The sequence below is a fragment of the Leptodactylus fuscus genome, chromosome 2, assembly GCF_031893055.1.
Source record: "Leptodactylus fuscus isolate aLepFus1 chromosome 2, aLepFus1.hap2, whole genome shotgun sequence".
In the NCBI taxonomy this organism is placed as follows: domain Eukaryota; kingdom Metazoa; phylum Chordata; class Amphibia; order Anura; family Leptodactylidae; genus Leptodactylus; species Leptodactylus fuscus.
This window is the reverse complement of record NC_134266.1, coordinates 226,340,253-226,361,819: the sequence shown is the minus strand read 5'-3', so window position 1 is coordinate 226,361,819 and position 21,567 is coordinate 226,340,253. Positions and strand designations below refer to the sequence as shown.

The window sequence follows — 21,567 nt, the reverse complement described above, 5'->3', positions numbered from 1 at the left end:
AACCTATTTCCTTTTGCATCACTTTTGTATGTTACCTTCTGAAGGTTGGACAAATCCTGGAACTGTAAGTTCTCCATTGCCAGCTTTAGCGTTTGATGTGCCACTGAGGTCTGCTTCAGTTTGTGCTTCATTTTCATACTCCTGAAATTAAACATCACGTCCTCCTGTCTTGATTGAAAGGCCATATTCAGGCGTGGATACTAGAGGGGGGAAAAACTATTTAAGTGCAAGCTACTTAAAGGGGCGAGAAAAAAAAGAGTTGCACCATGTAGGCCAAAAAAGGCTGTATCCTTATGGAGTTAAAATGAAACGCTATAATTATGTGTGCAAAGTGGTAAACCATTTAAATCCAAAAAGTAGCAACAGACTAACGCTCACTTTTAGATTCTCTGTCTACCACCTAATCCGTCCTCTGTGTACTCAATGACCTAAGACTTACATCATCTATCTATGTTTCTCTGCAAAGGGGCCAGGACGACTGATCCGGGTACATGAAAGAATGAATGGGGCCATGTATCGTGAGATTTTAAGTGCAAATCTCCTTCCATCAGCAAGGGCATTGAAGATGAAATGTGGCTGGGTCTTTCAACATGACAATGATCCAAAGCACACCGCCAGGGCAACGAAGGAGTGGCTTTGTAAGAAGCATTTCAAGGTCCTGGAGTGGCCTAGCCAGTCTCCAGATCTCAACCCTATAGAAAACCTTTGGAGGGAGTTGAAAGTCCGTGTTGCCAAGCGACAGCCCCAAAACATCACTGCTCTAGAGGAGATCTGCATGGAGGAATGGGCCAACATACCAACAACAGTGTGTGCCAACCTTGTGAAGACTTACAGAAAACGTTTGACCTCTGTCATTGCCAACAAAGGATATATAACAAAGTATTGAGATGAAATTATGTTACTGACCAAATACTTATTTTCCACCATAATTTGCAAATAAATTCTTACAAAATCAGACAATGTGATTTTCTGGATTTGTTTTCTCATTTTGTCTCTCATAGTTGAGGTCTACCTATGATGTAAATTACAGACACCTCTCATCTTTTTAAGTGGTGGAACTTGCACTATTGGTGACTGACTAAATACTTTTTTGCCCCACTGTAAATGCTCTGTGTTTTTACAGGGTTAAATGGCTGGGCGACTCCATTATCAATGTCCATGTTCTAATGTCATTTACCGTAAATGACATCAAGTAATAGCAATATAGTTTCTTGACAAATCCGAGTCGATTACATTGAGTAGATCTGTATGATGTAGATACAATTCACAACACTTGGCAACACATCTGTGTAGTCTGATGAAAGGCATGGAAACCTCAACTTTGGGCTGATAACAGACATGAAACCTCACCAATGAATAAAGGAAGCATAGTACAGAGCTGCGGTGTGCAGGCACGGTAGAAGGCTGTGGTTTTCCAGACACAAAGATGTGGCTTCCTAACAATAGAAATCAAAGTGGGAGCAGACGCTAAACTCAAGGAGCAACATTGGGGCAGATTTTCTAATACTGTCTGATGGTTAGATAGCGCAAACTATTAAGTCATTTGTGCCAGAAAACTGGAGTCATTTCTAACATTTTGATATGATGCTATGTTCACATCTGCACTCCAGTCCTGCATTTTCTGTCCAGGGCAGCGGGTTCGGTCTGCACCAACTCCAATGAGTTGCAGAGAGTAATGGAGTAGGGAGCCGTCCGCTCCCTGCTTCACCACCCAGCTGCTGTCTTTGCTCCTGGTGTCCTGGGAGCAGGATGCGCGATGTAGTGATGTCACTTACATTGCGCCTATTGCTCCTTGAAGACTTTGGGACTAGAGACAAGAGTGAACGGGGAAAAGGTGAGTAATAAGGTTTGGTTTATTTCTTTGATTATATACAGTGGGAGACATGAAACTGCTGAAGCAATCTGGGGGGGGGGAGGACATACTGTTTGGCAACTTGAGGGGGACATGATACTGTGGGAGCCATACTGTGGTGGGACATGATACTGTGGGGGCAACCTGGAGGGGAGCACAACAGTTTGGGAGGACATACTGCGGGAACACGCTGGGTGGGACTTGATACTATGGGCGCAGCCTGAGAGGAAAAAAGGACATGACACTGTGGGGGCAACCAGGGAGTGGCGGATATGAACCTGTGAGAGGGACATCATGAAAATGTAGGGGCAACCTGGAAGGAGACATTATGAGGGGCATTATGGGGCCAGTAGGGAGGCATTAGCCACTAAGAGGCATTATACTATGTGGGGGCCATCAAGGGGGACTTAGAATTTGTGAGAATGAGGTATTTTTTAGGTGGTGGTGATGGGGGAAACGTATGAAACATTTGCACAGGCGCACCAATATGTTAAAATGGCCCTGATTGTATTGTGTCTAGTATCTGATTTTTCGTTGGTTTCTGTAGTTATGTCTGGTTTTAAGTCTGAGTATGTCTACTGTGTATGTACTGTGTAAGTAATACTTCATTACACAGCCCAGGATGCAGGTAATTATTTAGGTCCGTGATGTTTATTCAATTGTAGGTAGTCAAACTAATTTGCGAGTACATAATAAGAAGCCAAATAGCCTTGTGAGGGTCTCAAAGTGGACCGAAGAACAGAAAGCCGAACGCTAGTGTAACGAAGAACACCTCTGCTCATATCAGTCCATTTCCATTAAACCATTACCTCCTAAAACTTCTCATTGAATCTACAATCAAACACATTTATCTGGGATAGTAACTTACCTGTTTCAACACTATGTCCATTTCTCCTTTACAAATTGTCTTGAATGACTGTATAATGCTCATTGGGTCACGTTGTGCCGCTGTCTGTACATAAACACATATATATCTTGTAAGAAAAGGCAGATTTTTCCCATAGTGACAACATCCGCACTTTATTAATACAGCAAACACTGATGCACATAATTTCACTAAGACCCTTTACTACCGAAATTCTTCCTGAAGCAGTTACAGACACCTGTATTACCCAAAAGGGCCACGGCTAAGTAAAACACTGGTTTATTAATATATATGTTTCTTGATGTTTTGCACAGTTTGTACTGTTTTGCACAGGCTTTTTGCATTTATCAGCTTTAGGCAGATCACTCAAGAATTAACTAGGCATTCCTATGCTGATTTGTAATTGGGTGCGATTCCTGCTTTGAGGTTTTCCTCTTTGAGGATTTTAGTATTTGCTATGTTACCCCACACTTAGCCTGTTTTAAGTTAGTCCTAGCTGAAGGGAAAGCACCTGCATCTTTCCAAGTTAGTGGTAGTTAGTAGAGATGAGCGAACAATGTTCTATCGGATATCAGGATGTTCGAGATGTTCGATTCCATACGGACACCACGTGGCAAACTCAAAAAATTCAATTCCCCTCCCACCTTCCCTGGCGCTTTTTTTGCACCAATAACAGTGCAGGGGAGGTGGGACAGGAACTACGACAACAGGGGCATTGAAAAAAATCGGAAAAAGTCATTGGCTGCCGAAATCAGGTGACCTCCATTTTAGACGAATAGTGGATTTCAAATCCGGGTCATATGAGAATGTGAACTTTGTGACTATGAGACAGGGATAGCTGTACAGGCAGGGATAGCTAGGGATAACCTTTATTTAGGTAGGGATGTTATTAAAAATAACTTTTTGGGGCTCTATCTGGTGTGTAATTGTGTTTTTGTGAGATAAACTTTTTCCCATAGGAATGCATTGGCCAGTGCTGATTGGCCAGAGTTCATAATTCGGCCAATCAGCGCTGGCTCTGCTGGAGGAGGCGGAGTCTAAGATCGCTCCACACCAGTCTCCATTCTGGTCCGACCTTAGACTCTGCCTCCTCCAGCAGAGCCAGCGCTGATTGGCCGAATTATGTACTCTGGCCAATCAGCGCTGGCCGATGCATTCTATTGGCGTGATGAAGCAGAACTGAATGTGTGTGCTGAGCTCAACTACGCTGGTGGAGTAGTTGAGCTAAGCACACGCATTCAGCACTGCTTCATCACGCTAATAGAATGCATTGGCCAATCAGCGCTGGCCAATCCATTCTATTAGCGTGATGAAGCAGAGCTGAGTGTACACAAGGGTTCAAGCGCACACTCGGCTCTGATGTATCAGAGCTGAGTGTGCACAAGGGTTCAAGTGCACCCTCGGCTCTGATGTAGCAGAGCCAAGTGTGCACAAGGGTTCTGCTGATTCTGTATACTGGCCAATTAACGCTGGCCAACGCCAGCGGTGATGCAGAGCTGAGTGTGTACCGAGCTCGCATAGCAGAGCTGACTGGCACACGGTGTAGTTGAGCAGAACTGGCTCAACACTGCTGAGTCTCTGCATACCCATAGGAATGCATTGGCCAGCGTTGATTGGCCAGCCTTCGGCCAATCAGCGCTGGCTCTGCCGGAGGAGGCGGAGTCTAAGGTCGGACCTGAATGGAGACTGGTGTACAGCGATCTTAGACTCCGCCTCCTCCGGCAGAGCCAGCGCTGATTGGCCGAATCCTGGAGACTGGCCAATGCATTCCTATGGGAAAAAGTTAGCTTGCAAAAATCGCAAGCTGACAAGGATTTCCATAATAAAATGACTTTTATGCCCCCAGACATGCTTCCCCTGCTGTTCCAGTGTCATTCCAGGGTGTTGGCATCATTTCCTGGGGTGTCATAGTGGACTTGGTGACCCTCCAGAGACGGATTTGGGTTTCCCCCTTAACGAGTATATGTTCCCCATAGACTATAATGGGGTTCGAAACCCGTTCGAACAGTCGAACAGTGAGCGGCTGTTCGAATCGGATTTCGAACTTTGAACATTTTGGTGTTCGCTCATCTCTAGTAGTTAGGGCTATGACCAGGAGCCCAATGTCACCAGACCCTCTGCTCATAGATGCAACCATTCTTAAATGACTATCTTCACTGTGGTACCGATGAAGTAACTTTGTTGCCCACAGATGAACTGTGCCCTGTATTTCCACAAGAATATTTGATAAAAGAGGACTAGGCCCCTGTTCTCCATAGTGGAAAAGATCAAAGGACTAGAGGAACGAGTGAAAGAGCAGATGCTACTCCTGTCCTTGCTTGTAAGAGATCACACTGCTAGCCCTGAAGCATTGCAAATGTATAATACGGGCTAGCGTGTTAGTCTGCCAGACAGTGGGATTGTGATGAGGAAAGATTTATGCAGACTTTCACTGTCATCTGTTGTAACAGAGGAAATCTCAAAAGCTCCAGCTGACTAAGTAAGTATATAAGTAACTGAGAATTGCTGAGTTGGAGGTTTAATAATAAGGAACTTGTGCCAACAATGAGATGGTAGTAATGCCCCTGAGTCGTCCATGCTTCTGTTCCAGTTTCTGTCATGGCAGGTAGGATGTTTAGACTCTTTCTTAGCATCCATCATATAATTTAAGTCAATGCTGATTTTTTTTTAATCCAAGAAATAAAGCGCAGTGTAGACAGAGCAGAAAAAACGGTAAGTTTGTCACAAATGGGAACAGATCTAACTACTGGATGGTGTGTAGAAGTGTTTGGTGTAGAGAAGACTCGCCGCACCTGTCCATTTGGTTTGTTTTTGTACCGTGTTAGCCAGTGGTTACGAAATATAAAAAAAACAAAAAACATGCAAGTCTTCAGTAGGTGATACCTTTTTTAATGGCTAACTCATAATGATGACAGAATATGACGTTTCGAAGCTTACTCTGCCTTCTTCTTCAGATATATCTAAACTTTCTGCAGGCTGCATATTTATGTATAACTAGACACAGGGGTAGGATTACAGGAGGGAGGGGGGAAGAGGCTTATTACTATATACATATAAAAACAAATAATCAATTCCCAGTTCCCAGGTTCTTTATCTTTATGGCTGTCTTAGTTCAGTGATTTGTATAGAAAGACATGAACCCAATTGAAAGGTTCATTCCACTATCCAGAGTCTTGAATAGGGTCATGCACTTGTACTCATAAATCAGTCGCTGTTTTCTTGTTTTAAAATTCCCTCTTAAAATCAAAATTTTCATGTCATTGGTGATATTATGATCTTCCTGGCAGAAATGTTTTGGCACGGGAAGATCCATTCTCTGTTGTTTAATTGTATGGCGATGTGAATTGATTCTCATTCTGAGTTTCTGGCCGGTCTCTCCAACATACAGATTTTCTGTGGAACATTTGGTGCACATTATCAAATACACTACATTAGTTGTGTTACAGGTGAACGTACCTTGGATTTTATATTCCCTATTAGAGTTTGGTATCTCTATCCTGTCAGTGGTCAGTATGTGAGGGCAGGTTTTGCACCTTTTCTGTCCGCATGGAAATGTTCCTGTGTTAGTTGGAGGTGACAGTGAGCTGCTCACAACCATATTCCTGAGGTTTGGTGGCTGTCTATAGCACAGGAGAGGGGGGTCTGGAAATATGGATTTTAGACGGTGGTCTTTTTGCAGTAGAGGAGCCTTAAAATTTTGGTAGATTCTGGTATCCTCCATTTGGTATAAGGAAAATGTTTGTTTTTGTACCGTGTTAGCCAGTGGTTATGAAATATATAAAAAAAAAACAAAAATTTGCAAGTCTGGGAACTGGGAATTGATTATTTGTTTTTATATGTATATAGTAATAAGCCTCTTCCCCCCTCCCTCCTGAAATCCTATCTCTGTGCCCAGTTATACATAAATATGCAGCCTGCAGAATGTGTTTTTAGATATATCTGAAGAAGAAGCCAGAGGAAGCTTCAAAACGTCATATTCTGTCATCATTATGAGTTAGCCATTAAAAAAGGTATCACCTACTGAAGACGTGCAAGTTTTTTGTTTTTTTATATTTCAGCACCTGTCCAGTGATGGATCAAGGGATGGAAAGCAAGGAGATGGAGCAGAGTGAGAACCTTCAGTTACATTGAAGATATTAAAAGTATCATCATTGAAACAAATAAAGTTTATTCAGTGTTTAATAAAAAGCTATACAGTTTTAGAACATGCTTTCTGTATAAATTCCTTCCTGACTTTCTGTCCGCTCAATGCATGATAGAAGAAGCTGGAGGGACCAATAGTTGCAGTTCCCCAGTCTGCCGAGCATTAAGCCTTGTTTCAGACTGAAGGGCAAAGCATTTATTTTCTGTTCAGTGTCACAAAAGTTGTCAATGTGTCATGTAAGGGCTTGTTTTTTTTGGCATAAATTTCAATGCTGGCGCATGACCCTGCTCTGGGTGTGTCTGATTAGTTAGTATGTGTTAAGCAATAGATTAAATTTTGCTATTATGAGTGGAGATGTTAATATTAGCTACTATGATGTCTCCCTGTTCATTAGTGTCAGGCTCGGGAGCCTAGTGTCCACCAGTAAAATTCATTCTTGGGGTCCACTGTACAATCATTGTACATGCAAGTATTACCTGACACTTAACTATTAACTGACTCCTAAAACTCTGTTGACACTGATTTTGTTCGCCTCGTTCTTGCCAGAGACTGTTTCTGTCCTGTAAGCACTTTCTGTAGCCTGTTTATTTGTCTTTGCCTTGAACTAGGGCTAGGGCTTGTTTGCCTTGAACTGTGAGCTAGATGGGACTGTGGAAGGGAAGATACTGGTCTGCCTGCATCTGTGCCTAGATGTTACCCCAGTGTTTATATAATAATAATAATAATAATAATAAGTAATAAGTAATCTATCCAGTTAACACAGGTTAGCAGGAATGCTGAAATTTGCCTATCTGCATGAAGAACAGTAAGCTAACTATTCACACACTGTACCACACACACAAAGATAATAAGTACTCACCAGTTTAGCTGTGAATTTAGCACTGGGGTGAGGTATAACACTTACTAGAAGCTGCAGCTGTTTTCTGCCTGAAAACATCTCTAAAATTTGCTGCAACTAGTTTTCTCCCTTCTAGATAATTTGCTGTTCACTACCTGTTGCTAGAGGAGTTCTGTCTCTAGTTACCTTCAAAATCAAGATGAGTTTATAGTAAGTGGAGTGAGGAGGAGAGGGATTGGTCCCTCTCCCAGAATACAATGAAATGTTATTGATATTAGGATCAATGAGGTTACCCGTAGCTGGACCTCCTCAATGAACGAACTGCATTCTATTAATTTGCTAAATATTAGATGTTCTAATCATGTTTGCTCTTATATTACTGATACTACAGGGCTTTCTTGACAGTTCAAGTCATTTGAAGTAAGAATTAAAATTGCAAACCAAACAATTTATTTGGTTTTATTTATTCATTTATTATATAATGTCAGGGCTCTATGTTATAACCATTGTAAAAGAGAGCAGTAGACACACTATGTCCCGGATTTAGCCATCGACACGTGATTTGGTCTGCAGCTAAAAACAAGAACCATAAAATAGAAACAAGCTAAAAATAAAAAGGGCCATGGAAACAGCCACAGCACAACTTCTGGAAATTATATCCAATTTTACTGGTTCTGAGCTTCAAACATTTTACACAATCTCTCACCAACTGCATAGATTTTGTATGTATTGCATATAATCAAAGTATTATATGTTGGCCTCATTATTAGATTAGGTTCCCATTTGGTTTTGGACATTATTGTACATTTGGCACAAGTTAGAGACTTTGTCATATGCCTTACTGTATGCCGATGCAATATCATATATCTGCCATTGACTCATATTTGCCAATGGCAAACATACAGTCCTATGAAAAAGTTTGGGCACCCCTATTAATCTTAATCATTTTTAGTTCTAAATATTTTGGTGTTTGCAACAGCCATTTCAGTTTGATATATCTAATAACTGATGGACACAGTAATATTTCAGGATTGAAATGAGGTTTATTGTACTAACAGAAAATGTGCAATATGCATTAAACCAAAATTTGACCGGTGCAAAAGTATGGGCACCTCAACAGAAAAGTGACATTAATATTTAGTAGATCCTCCTTTTGCAAAGATAACAGCCTCTAGTCGCTTCCTGTAGCTTTTAATCAGTTCCTGGATCCTGGATAAAGGTATTTTGGACAAACAATTCAAGTTCAGTTAAGTTAGATGGTCGCCGAGCATGGACAGCCCGCTTCAAATCATCCCACAGATGTTCAATGATATTCAGGTCTGGGGACTGGGATGGCCATTCCAGAACATTGTAATTGTTCCTCTGCATGAATGCCTGAGGATTTGGAGCGGTGTTTTGGATCATTGTCTTGCTGAAATATCCATCCCCGGCGTAACTTCAACTTCGTCACTGATTCTTGAACATTATTCTCAAGAATCTGCTGATACTGAGTGGAATCCATGCGACTCTCAACTTTAACAAGATTCCCGATGCCGGCATTGGCCACACAGCCCCAAAGCATGATGGAACCTTCTTGGAATGCTGTTTCTTTTTGGACGCCATGCATAACGCCTTTTTTTATAACCAAACAACTCAATTTTTGTTTCCAAAATGAAGCTGTCTTGTCCAAATGTGCTTTTTCATACCTCAGGCAACTCTATTTGTGGCGTACGTGCAGAAACGGCTTCTTTCTCATCACTCTCCCATACAGCTTCTATTTGTGCAAAGTGCGCTGTATAGTTGACCGATGCACAGTGACACCATCTGCAGCAAGATGATGCTGCAGCTCTTTGGAGGTGGTCTGTGGATTGTCCTTGACTGTTCTCACCATTCTTCTTCTCTGCCTTTCTGATATTTTTCTTGGCCTGCCACTTCTGGGCTTAACAAGAACTGTCCCTGTGGTCTTCCATTTCCTTACTATGTTCCTCACAGTGGAAACTGCCAGGTTAAATCTCTGAGACAACTTTTTGTATCCTTCCCCTGAACAACTATGTTGAACAATCTTTGTTTTCAGATCATTTGAGAGTTGTTTTGAGTAGCCCATGATGCCATTCTTCAGAGGAGATTCAAATAGGAGATCAACTTTCAATTGGCCACCTTAAATACCTTTTCTTATGATTGGATACATCTGGCTATGAAGTTCAAAGCTCACTGAGGTTACAAAACCAATTTTGTGCTTCAGTAAGTCAGTAAAAAGTAGTTAGGGGAATTCAAATCAATAAAATGATAAGGGTGCCCATACTTTTGCACCGGTCAAATTTTGGTTTAATGCATATTGCACATTTTCTGTTAGTACAATAAACCTCATTTCAATCCTGAAATATTACTGTGTCCATCAGTTATTAGATATATCAAACTGAAATGGCTGTTGCAAACACCAAAATATTTAGAACAAAAAATGATTAAGATTAATAGGGGTGCCCAAACTTTTTCATAGGACTGTATATAGCACATTGGGAGGGAAATGATCAATTCCTCTACACCAGATTTCTGGCATAGAGGGAGGTCATTGTGGCACACATTTGGCGCAAAGACTTTTATAACTTTAATTATAGTGTATTTTCTGGCATAAATTATAATGGAAATCTACACCAGTTCCTAAATGACATAGATCACCATTCACGCACCTGATTTACCAAAAAAAGCCAGTGCTTGTTCATGCATCAACTGTGTCCTGCAATTATCAGGGCCATTATTAAGTCTGGGGTACTAAATGCCAGTCTTAATAAATCTGCTCCACTGTTTCTGTTTGCATATACAGTAGTAGTGTCGCTAAGACTGGTAATCCCAGTGCTTTGCTCAACCCTAGCTACTGGACTACAGCAAGCAGTGATTTGCATGGACTGGTTATTGGTTACCGTTATAGGATCAATTAATAACATTTCATGCTAACCTACCTTAAAATTTTCTGCCCACTGAAGAACCAAATGGGCGTCACTTCCACAACTCTTTGCCACCTTCTCAAGTTCTTCCACTAATTTCATTAAGACAGAGTTCGCCATTTCAATGCAAAAAGAGTCTGTGCCAATGATATGTTCCCTGTAAGAATAGATTGTATACAGTATATCAGCATAACAACGTCCTGTATTACGCAGATGACACAAGTTATCTTTGTTCAAGTAATGCATTTATCAAAGGTCAAGTAATATTACAGAGACTATTATTGTGTTACCTACATATTCAGGCCCAATAGCCAAAGAATATGATCTGTACACACAGGGGAAGTGCAGTCTAAGTGAAATCTTCATGTACAGTGATCAGATGAGCAGCATTCGAAGAAACATAACAAGATATATTGGCACCTTGAACAATTTATCCTTAAAATTTTAATTCATAGGTCATACAGTGTGCATGTATAGTAGGACCCCTGTCTGTTATCGAGAGAGCAAACATTCTGTGTGAAGTCAGATACATAGCTTAGCTCCAATATATGTCTTATAATTTCTCATTAAGGGAGCACACGATGTAATGCGACACTGATTCTGGCACAATAACTCGCGTAAATCAGCGCTGCAAAACAGAATCCCATTGAGTTTAATGGGTTCCGTTTAATGCGCGTAACACATTGACATCAATGGGATAAGAAGTCTCCCATTGATGTCAATGTGTTACGCACATTAAACGGAACCCGTTGAACTCAATGGGATTCTGTTTTGCAGCGCTGATTCTTACGCGAGTTATTGTGCAAGAATAAGTGCCATGTACATCGTGTGAATGCCCCCTAAGGGTGCATTCATATGGAGGAAAATGGTGTGGAATTTCAGCACTGAAAAAAAAGCATCCCATTGACTTCAATGGGTTCCTTTTCCTGCTGAAATTACACAGGAAATCCCTCACCATTTTCTTCTGTGTGAATGGACCCATACTGCCAAGATCTTGTAAAAAATAAGAGACTATTCCTCAAAATTCCTCAGAGCAAGTAAGCAGACTTTGCAGACAAGCTGTGGAATATGTTGGTGCTATATAAGCAAGATGAATAAATAAATTAAAGGCCACCCAGAAAATTGTGACTGTCAAGGTCCACATTAGTCCATCAGTTAGGAAAATTAGAAAATGGTGGCAGTAAGCGGAAATTACTGGTCGGTATAAGATGGAGGCGAAAAATGTTATCTGGAGTTTCTCAGGAGTGACCCAGTATCAATGTGAATAATGTGATATTAAACCTGCTCCATCAGGTAACCCAATGACGCTGCTCGGATCTAAGCAGGGCCACTTAGCAACACCAGACTTATATAAGGCAACTAATGTCCCGTTACCCAGTCACGGTTGAGAGGGTAAAAGTAGCAATAGGTCAAATGCTATTTGAGTGGTATCCACGAGGTCTTTCATGATTGTTGTATCTCATGGTACACAAGTAGTTAACATCCTCCTTGCATTTCTTCAAAGCGCCATATTGTTTTTCTTTTTCAGAATTATTCCAGTGTTGTATATACGCGGGACTTTATGCAGGCCAAAGAAATAGGTCACAGTGTTGGAACAGAAAAAGTTTATTTTATGATATGTAAAAGCTCAGAAAGAAAAGGGCAAATATTGACCGGCTGACATGATGACAATGAGAGAAGTCAAAAACCACTGCGCCAGTGCCATTCAATGCCAAATCTAGTGTGCGGCAACATTTCCTGATGGCGTCAAAAGCCAGTTCAGACATACATTTGTTAATAGTCATAAACGTAATACTTTTACAAGTCAATGTTACTTCATTAATAAATAACCCAACTCTTTATAGCTTTTAAGGGTTACAGAACTACACAAAATGTAGAAAACTTTATTTGAGATTGTTGGATGAGATCCAAAATTGTAATTCTGAAACTCTGTGGTAAACCATGGCTGAGCATGTGATGATCGATACGTGATGGAGAAATTGTGGTCACTCCATGAGATAGGAAACCTATAAATCTACAGGAAAGGTGATCAGGAAAGTGGACATGGCCTCCCATGAGGCTCTGCTTAGGCCAAGGGGAGTAATAAATTTGGAGTAAATGACTGTGATCTATGACTGTTTAAAAGGAGTCTGTCACTAGAAAGCAGCATATAAAACCAGACAGTTGGTTCACGATCATCTGATTCAGTGTTTTTTCCATTAGATCGGGGTGTCTCCATTGCTGAGATATTATTACTACTTACCTCTATGGAGCAATGACATCACCCTGGTTGCTTCAAAGAGCTTATCTGCATGACTCTAACCTGTCTGCAGGGCTGGTTGATTTACCGGATTCTGTTGACAGACTCTTTTTAATGGAAACAATACATACTGTATTGTACAAGTACATAACTGTATGCTGCTTTTATACCTAACAAATGGGTCAAAATCACGGCCGCAAAATAGCGCCGCGTATACGGTACCGGCTCCCATTGAAAACAATGGGAGCGTATACGGCCCTCAAAAGCTCCCGTGGCATCTACGTGCCACATTACGTGCCAAAATACATCGTGTGAACCCGGCCTAATGCTGAAGGATTACATTAATGCTAATCCATAATGAAGATTTACTTCCTTCTCATAAATTGAATCTGATAAAGGAGATTTACTGTAATGACTGGCTCCATCTTTATTCGTTTAGGGTTCCTTCCAGTATGTAAGTGTCAGACATGCCATATCAATATTAAACTTGGCACAAGGGTGAGAACTACAGGAGCTGCCACTGACGTCAGGAAAATGAACCCATTACTGTCACTTGGCTGCTCTCAGGGTCAGATAACAAGCACTTTACCCTACAACTGGCAGCGCTGTAGAACACATGACTTTCTGTTACACCTTGTATGATAATAGTTACACAATTGTTAATACATGTACCATAGATATGATCTTGTTTATACCATTAAGGGCTCGTTCACATCTGCGCCTAGTCTCCGTTATGCAGGTTTCGGTTTCCTGCACAAAACAGAGGCAGGAGATGGAAACCTGTAGGATTCTTTCATACCCATTCATTTGAATGGGTGAGAAAGCTGTCTGGCCGTGAGCGGCGGTGAGCGTTTTATGCTCTCCGCTGTGAAACTGGGTTTTTTAATCCGGACACAGATTCGGACATGCAGTACTCTGTGTCCGGATTAAAAAATCCGGTTTCGCGACGGAGAGCATAAAACGCTCACCGCCGCTCACGGCCGGACCTGGTCTGTGGTTTCCATCTTCTTGCATGCAGAAGACGGAAACCACAGAACGGAGTGCCGAACGCAGGTGTGAACCTAGCGTAAGCAGTCATCAGATGTAAACCCAAAATAAATGAATGTGGCTGCCTAAACTTAGAAAGCTAAGAGATAACTTACCATGGCTGATTTTCTAGCCAATCACCTAGATGGTGCCGGACTTTTTGGGGAAGCCCACCGTACACCTTTTCAAAGTGCTCTTGAGGCATCTTGGACACATAACTCCAGACCGATGCAACTTTTGCCATATTTGCAGATATGCCTTCTGAAATAGACAAAAAAATATCACAATTAAACGACGTGTTATCTGTGCATATTGTAGGTCATACTGGATGTTACCATATAGCAGTGATATAAATGCCTTATATAAAAGCCTTGATATGACTCTTATAGTGCAATACCAAATCTGCAATTGGATCACATTGGATCTGAGATAAGGCCCAGCTACATTTCTAATTATTTTATGACAAGTCAGACAACTGGTGTAAATGATAAAACTGGTGTGGCCAATGGCCCACACAACAGCTCACCCCCACCATGCCCACACCAACACGCAGCCTTCTCCTGTAACCTTTCATTAACACAATAAAACATTTCAAAAAGCAAAAAAAACTAAAAATTGAACAAGAGCTATTAGTTTTTTTATTTTTCAAACACCAAACTTGTTGCTTGCTACTAGTACTCCCCCAAAAAGGGATAACTTTACATGGCTTTTGATTACAAAAAAATTCTCTGTAAACACCCACAATCATCTGACCACAAAAAAGGAGGAATTTTCAGACCATTTTTTAATTTACGGTAATTCAAATGCCTTTTTTAAATAGATGTGTTCATGTTCACAAGGAACAGCTCATGATCCTATTGACTTTTAGGCTAAGGATCCACGTTGCGGAAATACTGCAATATTTGGTGTAGATGTTGCAGGGTTTTTTTTGAGCCAAAGCCAGATGTGGATTGAGCAGAAGTGAGAAGTATAAGTGTTCGCTTTATATTTCACATTCCCACTTCTATGTTGGGCTCAATAATGCAGCAAGATCTGCAAGAAAAAAAGTAGCTTTTCTATAACAAAAATGCAGTGTTTTTGGCTGCTGTGAAAATGCAACTCGAAAACTGCTGTGTACTAGCAAAGCAAATGAGATTCAGGCTAATCCCATCCACAAACTACAGAAAAGAACAAATATGGGAAAGGCAGTATGTCAATTTTAGCTACTTAATGCAAGTGGTTTCCCTATAGATTTAATAAGAGAAGACAAACTGCAGAAGTAAATGAAGCAAAAATTTAATGAAAAATGCATTGGTAAAAACGCAATGCCTTTGGCACAATAATGAGAAGAAATACATATAGACAGGGTAATGATTAGAGATGAGCGAACAGTAAAATGTTTGACATTCAATATTCGTTTAGAGTAGCCCCTCAATATTCGACTACTCGAATTGAATATCGAACCCTATTATAGTCTATGGGGGGAAAATGCTTGTTTCAGGGGTAGGCAATATTCGATCAAATTATACTTACCAAGTCCACGAGTGAGGGTCGGGCTGGATCCTCCGAGAAGTCTTCTCTGTGCAGCGTCCCCGCGGCGTCTTCCGACTCTTCATTCACTCTGCCAGGCATCGGGCCTGGGCAGAGCCGACTGCGCGTGCCCGCACTACAAGCGAACATGCGCAGTTGGCTCTGCCCAGGTCCGATGCCTGGAAAAGTGAATGAAGAGCCGGAAGACGCTGCGGGGACGCTGCACGGAGAAGACTTCTAAAGGTAGGAGAAGAACCAGCGTTGATTGGCCGACTGTATAACATTCGGCCAATCAATGCTGGTTCTGTATCGAACTTTTACATTCGAACAGCGAGTGGTACTCGATCGAGTACGAGTATTTCAAATACTGTAGTATTCGATCGAATACCTACTCGATCGAGTACTACTCGCTCATGTCTAGTAATGATTACTCCTATTTAAGGAGTTAAGGCCCCATGTAGCAAAAAAGGAAATTTTCCTGCAGCGAAAATGCATTGCAGTTTGTCCCGCAGCAATTTTCTCAGAATGTCCGCAGAGTTTTCCTTTGTGGACTTTCAACTTCCATTATACTTAAAGAGAAACCATGAGCATTTCCGGAGGTATAAATGATATGCTGCATGTTGTGTTTATGCCATGTGGGCCCCCCAGACTAAGGCTAAGGCCCCACGTTGCGGAAAAGCTGTTTTTTTTTGTTGCACATTTTGCTGATGTTTTTTGAGCCAAAGTCAAGAGTGGCTTGAAAGGGACTGGGAACTATAAAGAAAGCATTTAGACATTTCCCTGCCTCCACTCCTGGCATTGGCTCAATCTATATATTGCATATACTTCTCTACTAATTGCTAGAGATGAGCGAGTAGTATTCAATCGAATACCTCCCCTGCATAGTAATACTGTAGGTGTACTCGGTCGAATACCATGCGGTAGACGCAGTAAAAATTTGATTCCCCTCCCACTTTCCCTGGCGCTTTTTTACACCAATAACTATGCAGGGGAGGTATTCGATCGAATACTACTAATTGCCAAGTTGCACCTGTATAGGCACATATTGTGTTATAAGGGGGCCATTTGTCTGGTACTTGCTGGTGCAATGACTATTTTCATAATTACAGTCCTCAACATAGAAATTGCAACGAGCTGTAAGGTTATGCAAATTAGGGAAGTAACAGATGTCACCAAGACCTGCAAATGATCACATTTTCAGGCTCCAATCTGTGGATTGGGAGGGACATAGAAGACGGATTGAAAGGAAGGGTCTTTAGCCACATGAAACCTCAACAGTTGGATCAAGTGGTGAGGGACGATTGTGCGTGGGGACAAACTTACTTACAGATGGATTGTCTGGAAAATGGTGCACAGTGATCCATTCTGTACTGAAAGTGAAATTGCATCCCAAGCCTAGGACAGCAAAAAGTGTCGAGACAAACCATCAGAAGGTGTTTGCTTGACATTGGGCTGTGAGCCAGATGTCCAGATACAGGTGTTCCATTGATCTCACACCATCACTCTCAAAGGCTATCATGGTGCCTAGCAAGACAGCAATGGAGACTGGAATGGAGGTTTATCCTCTACAGTGATGGGTCCCATATGTAGTGATTTCTGGAGACCATGTGGGTAAGATCATGAAGAGGCCTCCATGAGGGAACTTCATACTGGTTCTATTACTGGGAATATGGTGTGAGGCTCCACTGTGTGGCTTAAATGTGCTTCCATGACATACATCTGGACTTGTTTCCCATTGAGCAGATCTGGGGCGTCTTTGGTTGGCAATTGCAAAGTGTACCCCAGCAGCCTGTCTTTGTGTTCCTGACTTGTGTATGTAACAATCCTTAGACAACCATAGATAACCTCATAGATAGAATCCCAAGGTATACAAGGATATGTACTTGTGCACCTGATGCTCATACTCCATACTGAATAAATGAAGATAAAATATTCGTTTTCATTTTTGTTATATTTTGCATATCATACTCTGTGATATCCATAATTCCAAGACTTTTCCTTCATGGTGCTGCAATTTCAATGTTTAGGATTGTATTTTTGGGTTAGATTTAGTTACAAGTTCTTTGTGGCACACTGTGCCTGTTATTTGCAATACTTGCCCAAAAATATCCAGCGACCATAGAGCCAATGCCTACTAATACTCTCAAGAGTCACAAATAAGTATCAATATGACAAGGTCATACAATGTGCGAATAAGAAGGTTACATGGCGAACAAATGACAGAACGGGTCTGGATAAATATAGCTTGGCTACATAATTGTGTCATACAGTCTGTATAATGCTATAATGATATACTCATACAACATGCCAATACTAATGCCACAGAGTGTAATAAATAGCATGCAGTACACAATAATTGTACCACACGGTATCCACAAACAGAGCCACGGAGACTGTAGAAAGCCATACCATGCTCATAAAATGTACATGTCTACATATAACAGTAAATATCTACATACTGCTACATTCCTCTATAAACAGTATATAATAGCAAATATAGTTGTCATATAAGGAGACAAGGAGTAGTATAGATGTGTAGGAGACTCTAATGGCCCCAATGCCTGTCCTCTCCTCACCCCTGGTGACTTACCTGGTCCTAGTCAGACAGATAAATGAACCGCATAAAAACAGATAATGGGACATGGCCATGTTCATTCATCTATTATCACTTAAAACAGTGCAGTCTTGTTCGTGCAACGCAAGAAACTTGTTGTGTTGTTTTATATCTAGAGCAACCCGCACCCTTTTTCCTTTTTCCTTTCTCCTTCATCTATTAGTTCCACTCCAGTGAGATTTATGTCTTACCTACGCCGTTGCATTACAGATCTGTATTACGGCTTCCATACTGTAGCTATTTACAAAGGCGCATAGAGTTTACATGGCGTTGATTTATACAAAAAAATCCATGACATGTTTTAATAGATCATATTATGGAGGTATTCTCTCCTTTCCCTCATTGCTATTTAGGAAACACATGGTGTCACTATGACTCTGTAGAATGAAAGACTTCTGTTCATACTGTGCAGTAGTTTTTACACAGTGACATAACGATAACGGGCCCGTCAGGGTATGGGGCAAACGGCCAGCTGGAGATGGTCAGGGCCCTGTCCCACTATGACAGCGGTTGGGGAAAACTTGGTTCCCCGTCTGCTATACATACTGTTATTGGAAAGGGGCCCTGGCAGCCTAGGGGAGGTGACTGAGAATAATAAATACATATACTCACCTCTCTTGGGCTCTGCATTCTCTCCGGCGCTCTTCTATCATGTGACTGAGGCCATGGTCAGGTCTGTGATTAGGCCCCATCAGGCACATGATGAAGACAGCAGGATGGAGTGAGGATGCCCAGGAAAGGTGAGGCAAGGTGAGTATGAGTGTTTGTTATTTTTAATCACCTTCCCTGGGCCTCTAATGATTATACTCTTGGGTCTGGGGAGACCCCAGAGTATAATAATAGTATCGAAGTGGAGGAAGGCTTTTGGGAGCATAAAATACTGGGTGGGGCCCACTGTGAGAAGCATATAATACAGGGTGGGGGCCTCTGTGGAGCATATAATACTGGGTGGGGACCACTATGGAACATATAATATTGCATGGGGGCCACTGTGGTGAGCATATAATACTAGGTGGGGAGCCACTGTGGGGAATATATAATACTGGGTGGGGGCCACTGTGGGGAGCATATCATACTGTGTGTGCTGCCGCTGTGGAGCATATCATACTGCGTGGGGGTATGTGTGCTGTGGGGAGCATATAATGATGTATGGGGGCCACTGTGGTGCATATAATGCTGTTGGGGTGTGTGCTGTGGGAGCATATAATGATGTATGGGGGCCACTGTGGTGCATATAATGCTGTGTGGGCGCCACTGTAAAGCATATAATACTATCTAGGGGCCACTATGGAGCATATTATACTGCGTGGGGCCCCGTAACCATCAGTATCAAGAATTTGCTGTAGGAAGCGAGAAGGGGGCCCCAGACAAAAATTTACACAGAGGCCCACTAGACTTTAATTACACCACTGCACACTGTGTGTATAAGGCCTTACTAGAAAATGTATTAGTGACACTGTATTGGGGGCTATAATATTTCTACCACACAGTTCATTCATGTATAATTTCTGCTGATCTGCATATTGTGTAGGAGCTAAATAATGTTGCATGCTGGACTATTAAAATGTAATCCATATGATGACATTCTAGTTATAAAGAAGAGAACAGTAAGTTTCTAGGTCATTGTAAAGGGGCAAGGGGATAACTTTGATTATAAGTGCTTCACCAGGCTAGACACACATTTCCCTACTCTTACCTAACCAAGGACAGTGCAGTCAGAATGTTCAGTGCACGAATGTTTTGGACAAGAAATATACTCAACTCACAGAGTTTCATTGTTACCAGCATTTCTGTAGTCGATGATGGCATATCTCCCAACTTTCAAAGGACAGAAAGAGGGACAGTACGTGTTGCACACCATGCGCGCTGTGGCATGTTTAGCCCCACCCACTTCTATGTTGACTCCACCCACTCTGATCTATTTTTGCATGTGCCCCCACACAGTACAATGCTCCTACAGTCACCCATTATATGCCTCCACATTATAATGTTCATCTCCAATTGCCCCACAGTATGAACTCCCTCTCCTGGTGCCCCAGTTTAAACTGGGGAAAACCAGAAGGGGACATTAAACTGGGACATCTGGAGGGTAACATTAAACCATGAGGGTAGTTGGATGGGGACATTAAACTGGGGACTACTGTAAGGGGACATTAAACTGGGGGCAATTAGAGGCATACATATACCCCTCCAGCTACCACCACACTTTAATGTCCCTCTCCAGCTACCCCACGGTTTAATGTCCTCCTCCAGTTGCCCCCATTTTAATGTCCCCTTCCAAATTGCCCCCAGTTTAATGTCATGCTCTATCTACCCCCTTTCATCTGTCCACAGTTTAATGTCCCCTTCATCTACCCCCAGTTTAATACCCCTTCCATCTTCCCCAGTTTAATGTCCCCCTTCATCTACCCCCAGTTTAATACCCCTTCCATATTCCCCTAGTTTAATGTCCCCCTTCATCTGCCATCAATTTAATGTCCCCCTCTATCTGCCCCAGTTTAATATCCCCCTTCATCTGCATCCAGTTTAATGTCCCCTCCTTTATCTGCCCGTAGTTTAATGTCTCCTTTCCATCTGCCCCCAGTTTAATGTCCCTCCCTCCATCTGCCCCTAGTTTAATGTCCCTCCCTCCATCTGCCCCCAGTTTAGTGTAAACTTTTTATCAGCCCCCAGTTTAATGTTCCCCCTCCATTTGCCCCCACACTTTAACATAATAAAACACTAATACTTACCTCTCCTCACTCCCCTGCTGCTCTGTCTGAGGCCCGCCTCTCCAGACTGTTGAAGGAGCTACAGCTGTCATGTGAGTGACGTCATCACATCGCGTCTACAGCTCCCAGGGCTGGTGCATACAGGAGCACAGTGATGAAGCAGAGGCTGTCCGTGAATGGCCCCTGCTTCATCACTGTATTCAACTCATCTGCATCCTCTCTGGACGTAAATGAGTTGAATCTGGGACATACCTCCCACCAACAAGGACCATGGGACAGGAACTACAATCTGGGATGGTTGGGAGATATGGTTGATGATGGTCCATACAACAATGGTTAGTGCCAACTTCTCAGTGGTAAGGAACATTAGTTCACTGTGACATGAGCAACTCAGCTTACTTTCCAGTGGAAACCACAGATTATAATAAAACCACTTCTAGTTTGTCATGAACCTTATGAATATTCATTGAAACAAACCTTGTGAGGTCACCAATCAATCAATAGTGCTATAAAAATTTGCAGTGTAGCCCAAGCCTAAGGCGAATACATTCAACTAGTGAAGGTGTGTGTCTACTCCGCCTTACATCTATAAAATTATTATATAAATTATAGCTTACTTTTTCTGTTTTCAACAACCTAATACTGCTTTGTGTTGACTCTGTAGATCCTTATATTTACAACTACATACACATATCAAAAACTACATGCTGATATAAGCAACATTTTTAACTAGTTTTGAAGTTTACAATAAATTCTGGTTTGGCAGAATTTTGTACACGTACTCACTTGAAATTATCAAAAAGCCAACCAGAAGTGTTATTTGTACTTTGGTAATATCCAGTCTATCT

At 41.8% G+C, this 21,567-nt stretch overlaps 1 protein-coding gene across 2 annotated transcripts in view; it reads right to left on the bottom strand.

Annotated features, from left to right (window-relative positions):
* Positions 1–21,567, bottom strand: part of STAT6 (signal transducer and activator of transcription 6) — a 146,717-nt gene that overhangs the window by 56,161 nt on the left and 68,989 nt on the right. For both annotated transcript variants that reach the window (XM_075265738.1, XM_075265739.1), the window contains exons 2-5: positions 14,002–14,146; positions 10,636–10,777; positions 2,721–2,804; positions 36–200 (exon numbers count right to left, since the gene is read on the bottom strand). In XM_075265738.1, the coding sequence (XP_075121839.1) occupies positions 36–200; positions 2,721–2,804; positions 10,636–10,777; positions 14,002–14,129 (519 nt within the window). In that variant the 5' untranslated portion in view covers positions 14,130–14,146. The remainder of the gene's footprint in view (positions 1–35; positions 201–2,720; positions 2,805–10,635; positions 10,778–14,001; positions 14,147–21,567) is intronic.